Raw genomic sequence first — 5,560 nt, 5'->3', positions numbered from 1 at the left:
TGTGTCATCCTATGACGGGAGCTCTTCAGTCAGGCCATTCTACTGCCAATGTTTACCTATAGAGATTGTATGGCTGTGTGCTCGATTTAATACACCTGTCAGCAACGGGTGTGGCTGAAATAGTCGAATCCACTATTTTGAAGGGGTGTCCACATACTTTTGTATATATAGTTTAGCTAGTTACGTGAAATAACAACGTGCTTTGATTTGACAAGATAGTGAGTTTGTCATTAACGGCTAGTTGTCCCCCCACCACACACACGCTTTGGTAAAAGTGGAGAACTCAACTCACAGCCTGTCTCCTTCTTGATTTCTTCAATCTCCTCTTCTCTCAGTAATGACGATGCTCTGGATCCCATTGTAAAGTCCTTCCTTAACAACAAAAGCTAAAAAATGCCTAGCTACGCTAACAAGTTGTTTGACGCGGTTTCGAAGAGATTTGTTAGCTAACGTTAGCTGATTCGTGCTAGCTTGCGGAAGAACAAAAAAAATAAATGGACACACGAAGCAAGCTAGCAATTTCGTAACGTTTCGATAGTCTACGTTGAATCCAACTGTCTACCGTTAATAATTCCGTTGTAATCGTTATGATTATTCCAAGTTAGCCTGGGAAACAGCTGACCGGAGAGCTGTCAGTTTGCCCTGTTCAACACTATGGAGGGGATAGGGGGGGGTGGTCACGTCTGCTGCCCAAATTCATGACGTCAGTCTCGCAGAGTGAGTCGAATGGAAACGAAATGATTCATTTTCCTACATAATTATAATAAGATTTTTTTTTTTAGAGTGGTTACAATTGCACTAGAATTGTTTTTTAAATGATATTTGTTGTTTGTTCCAGTATTTTCTCATTAATACCTGCGGTCTGTTTTGATGTAAGAATGTAAATTGTTGATCTGTATTTTGAATTTAAAAAAATAAAAAGAGACGAAATGATTCGGTTCAGTCGGTCGTCCCGATGAGCACTTCAACGCTGCGATTGGGTTGGTCTACATTTAAGGTTAGAGGTATGCATACGTTTAGCAGTGTGGTTAAACTCATGGTTTAGGGTTGAAATCTGAATTTAAGAAGATAAATTGTAGGAATAGGCGAGGTTTAGGCAATAATTATGACTTTGTGGCTGGGGCAACTAGTGACAACCCGTGATTTTACTACACACTCCAGTACAGTAGGTGGCGGCACCTGTTAGCAGACCGCCATAATATTATAGAAGAAGAGCCTTTCGCTGAGGCTGGTAAGCACCTCGACACGACACCGTTGCACTGGTCATTCGCAACGGTTTGCGAATTGGCATGTCACGGTGACATCGAAATGGTGACCAATATTACAAGGTATTTCTCCCTCGCCCATCTAAATAAACATCCCTTTATTTGACACATTTTAACTAGCGCCATGCTGCTATTTTGTGTTATTTAACCAAGCAAGTCAGTTTTAAGAACAAATTCTTGTTTACAATGCCTTGTTCACATTGTTACCTTGGCAACTCGGGGATTCGATCTCACAACCTTTCAGTTACAAGTCCAACGCTCTAACCACTATAAGCTACCTGTTGTTGCCAGCATAAACTAGATTGTTGGGAAGGGCTCATCAGGACCACTTCTATGGTATATTGGCGATTATAAACTGGGTGGTTCGAGCCTTGAATGCTGATTGGTTGACAGCTGTGGACGACGCAATGCGGAGTTGCCATATACCACACCTCCTCTGGCCTTTTTGCTTAATGGCACAATTTAATGTACATTCCGCTACCTACTGGGAAGGATCGGAGCGGGATTCCTCCCAAAAAACAGAACTACATATATCAATGGAGGCTGCTAAGGGGATGATGGACGGACTGGAGTGAATAGAATGCTACCAAACACACCAGGAATACTTCCTGAACACACTGTAGTTATTGTACAGGCTATGCATCGAAAAGGTGTGACTTGGGCCAGCAGCAAATCACCCAGAATCCCACTGCTGCCTTGGCTCTGAAGCTAAGCAGCGTTGGTCCTGGTCAGTTCCTGGATGGGAGACCAGGCACTGCTGGAAGTTGGAATCCAAGTTGAATAAATATATTTATTTTTTTTACTCCTAACTCAGGATTTTGTTTAATCCTCCTGGGTAAAATATGTGTTCCCATTCCTCTAGAATGTAGTTCTCCAGGAGATAATAGCTGAATCACTTCAATGCAGCAATTCAAAATAAAATAATCTGGCCAGCTAGACTTTGTTGATGGCAAAAACCAAACATTAACATGGAAGAATAGACATCTGTGCACAATTTCTTATCCGGTTTCTTCATTGGAGCTTCAAAATGACTAGAATAAAACAAACCAGTAATTTGTTTAATCAGTAACCAGCAGCAGACCACCTTGCATCCCACTGCTGGCTTGCTTCTGAAGCTTAACAGGGTTGGTCCTGGTCAGTCCCTGGATGGGAGACCAGATGCTGCTGGAAGTGGTGTTGGAGGGCCAGTAGGAGGCATGCTTTCCTCTGGTCTAAAAAATAATATCCCAGGGCATTGACACTGTAATGTGCAGTCTTTCAGATGGAATGTTAAACGGGTGTCCTGACTCTGAGGTCATTAAAGATCCCATGGCACTTATTGTAAGAGTAGTGGTGTTAATCCTGGTGTCCTGGCTACATTCCCAATCTGTTCCTCATACAGTCACCTAATCATCCCCAGCTTACAATTGGCTCATTACTCTCCCCTGTAACTATTCCCCAGGTTGTTGCTGTAAATTACTACTTACCTGGTTAAAATAAATAAATTTACTCAACAAAAAAAACCATTACTATTAAGAATGTCATGGCAACCATTAAACAATACTGAATTATGAGCAAATGGGTGTGTGTAATAAGTTGTACAGCCTGTAAATTGAAGGCAATTACAAAGACAATGTCTGAACAGAGGTTTTATTTATCCATTTCCAAGAGTGAACATTTTATACAAAATTGTTTGCGATTGCTGTAGTCCTCAAACAAGTCCTGCATCCCACCGCCTCCTACTAAACTGGTCTATTTGGTATCCTAGACGACCAGTCAGCAACTTCACCTTTATTTGTATCTGATGATATAGACATCTGTACCTTTCCTCAGCACAACCAGGTACAGCATCATTTAACTCAGACAATCCTAATATGATAAAAAATGACTCACGACAGAAGACAAAAACAATTATTTGACTCTGGCAATATCTTAGTTAAACCTTGACTAGATATAGAAGGTAGCGACGGCGAGAGCAATGAATAGTCCACAGAAGTCATTTACCGGCTGTTTTAGACTGTCCAGGTTATATTTCAAAATCCGTGTGACAGCATCAACATACCCTGATCCTTTAAAAACAGGGGATTGGGTTATCTTGAAGATCATACGTGATGCTGTAGGATTCAACCTCCAGGTCAGACTCGCTCAGGGGTGAACGTCCCTCCTAGGTATAGATCCAGGATCTGCTTCCCCTTCTACAAATCATACACTTAACCATTAGTGTGTGGGGGGGGGGGGGGGGGGGAGCAGAACTGACATTAAGATAGCAACTACTACAGCAGAGCTACCAGCAGAGCAGAGCTACCAGCAGAGCAGAGCTACCAGCAGAGCAGATCTACCAGCAGAGCAGAGCTACCAGCAGAGCTACCAGCAGAGCAGAGCTACCAGCAGAGCAACCAGCAGAGCAGAGCTACCAGCAGAGCAGAGCTACCAGCAGAGCAGAGCTACCAGCAGAGCAACCAGCAGAGCTACCAGCAGAGCAGAGCTACCAGCAGAGCAGAGCTACCAGCAGAGCAACCAGCAGAGCAGAGCTACCAGCAGAGCTACCAGCAGAGCTACCAGCAGAGCAACCAGCAGAGCTACCAGCAGAGCAGAGCAACCAGCAGAGCAGAGCAACCAGCAGAGCAGAGCAACCAGCAGAGCAGAGCTACCAGCAGAGCAGAGCTACCAGCAGAGCAACCAGCAGAGCCGAGATACCAGCAGAGCAGAGCAACCAGCAGAGCAGAGCTACCAGCAGAGCTACCAGCAGAGCAGAGCTACCAGCAGAGCAACCAGCAGAGCAGAGCTACCAGCAGAGCAGAGCTACCAGCAGAGCAGAGCAACCAGCAGAGCAGAGCTACCAGCAGAGCTACCAGCAGAGCAGAGCTACCAGCAGAGCAACCAGCAGAGCAGAGCTACCAGCAGAGCAGAGCTACCAGCAGAGCAGAGCAACCAGCAGAGCAGAGCTACCAGCAGAGCAGAGCTACCAGCAGAGCAGAGCTACCAGCAGAGCAACCAGCAGAGCCGAGATACCAGCAGAGCAGAGCTACCAGCAGAGCAGAGCTACCAGCAGAGCAGAGCAACCAGCAGAGCAGAGCAACCAGCAGAGCAGAGCTACCAGCAGAGCTACCAGCAGAGCAGAGCTACCAGCAGAGCAGAGCAACCAGCAGAGCTACCAGCAGAGCAGAGCTACCAGCAGAGCAGAGCAACCAGCAGAGCAGAGCTACCAGCAGAGCAGAGCTACCAGCAGAGCAGAGCTACCAGCAGAGCAGAGCTACCAGCAGAGCTACCAGCAGAGCAGAGCTACCAGCAGAGCAGAGCTACCAGCAGAGCTACCAGCAGAGCTACCAGCAGAGCTACCAGCAGAGCTACTAGCAGAGCAGAGCTACCAGCAGAGCAGAGCTACCAGCAGAGCTACCAGCAGAGCAGAGCTACCAGCAGAGCAGAGCAGAGAAACCAGCAGAGCAGAGCTACCAGCAGAGCACAGCTACCAGCAGGGCAGAGCTACCAGCAGAGCAGAGCAGAGCTACCAGCAGAGCAGAGCAGAGCTACCAGCAGAGCAGAGCAGAGCTACCAGCAGGGCAGAGCTACCAGCAGGGCAGAGCAGAGCTACCAGCAGAGCAGAGCTACCAGCAGAGCAGAGCTACCAGCAGAGCAGAGAAACCAGCAGAGCAGAGCTACCAGCAGAGCAGAGCTACCAGCAGAGCAGAGAAACCAGCAGAGCAGAGCTACCAGCAGAGCAGAGCAGAGCTACCAGCAGAGCTACCAGCAGAGCAGAGCTACCAGCAGAGCAGAGCAGAGCTACCAGCAGAGCAGAGCTACCAGCAGAGCAGAGCAGAGCTACCAGCAGAGCAGAGAAACCAGCAGAGCAGAGCTACCAGCAGAGCAGAGCAGAGCTGACAACCAAGTGGGCAAACTGGCTCCTGATCTCCTCTCATTAGTGTTCATAGAAATCAGAGCAGTAAAAAAAAACATTCTTCTCATCAAACAAAACAAAAGCTCACAGGGATATAGTGAAATTCACCATAAAAACCCATCTTTAAAATGTCTCATTAAAACCAGGGGGGGGGGTGAAACAAGTTTGAAATCAAAGCTATTAGAAGAAGAGAGTAGTGATTTAAAAAAAATATAGATTCTTTGTCAAACTTGATTCCTTGTCAGTGAAAAGACAAGACTATTCTTCTCAGACCCTTCTGTCTGCAGGCACCTGATGGGAGGTGTGTTTGTCTCTTCAACTAGATGGATCTCTTAGGACATGCTCTGTCCATTCCCATCAGGACACTGAGGAGGTAGACAAAATAACATGATTAGACCATGGAAGCAGCTCACTGGAAATT

At 46.4% G+C, this 5,560-nt stretch overlaps 1 protein-coding gene across 3 annotated transcripts in view; it reads right to left on the bottom strand.

The window, feature by feature from the left end:
* The window catches only part of LOC120036022 (calcineurin B homologous protein 1-like), a 22,490-nt gene extending 21,820 nt beyond the window's left edge, over nt 1-670 (bottom strand). For all 3 annotated transcript variants that reach the window (XM_038982485.1, XM_038982486.1, XM_038982487.1), the window contains exon 1: nt 293-670. In XM_038982485.1, coding sequence (XP_038838413.1) covers nt 293-359 — 67 coding nt within the window. In that variant the 5' untranslated portion in view covers nt 360-670. The remainder of the gene's footprint in view (nt 1-292) is intronic.
* Between the last annotated feature and the right edge of the window lie 4,890 nt (nt 671-5,560).

The sequence above is a fragment of the Salvelinus namaycush genome, unplaced genomic scaffold (assembly GCF_016432855.1).
Source record: "Salvelinus namaycush isolate Seneca unplaced genomic scaffold, SaNama_1.0 Scaffold1188, whole genome shotgun sequence".
In the NCBI taxonomy this organism is placed as follows: domain Eukaryota; kingdom Metazoa; phylum Chordata; class Actinopteri; order Salmoniformes; family Salmonidae; genus Salvelinus; species Salvelinus namaycush.
The sequence above is the reverse complement of the archived record's forward strand: the minus strand, read 5'-3'. Positions and strand labels throughout refer to the sequence as shown.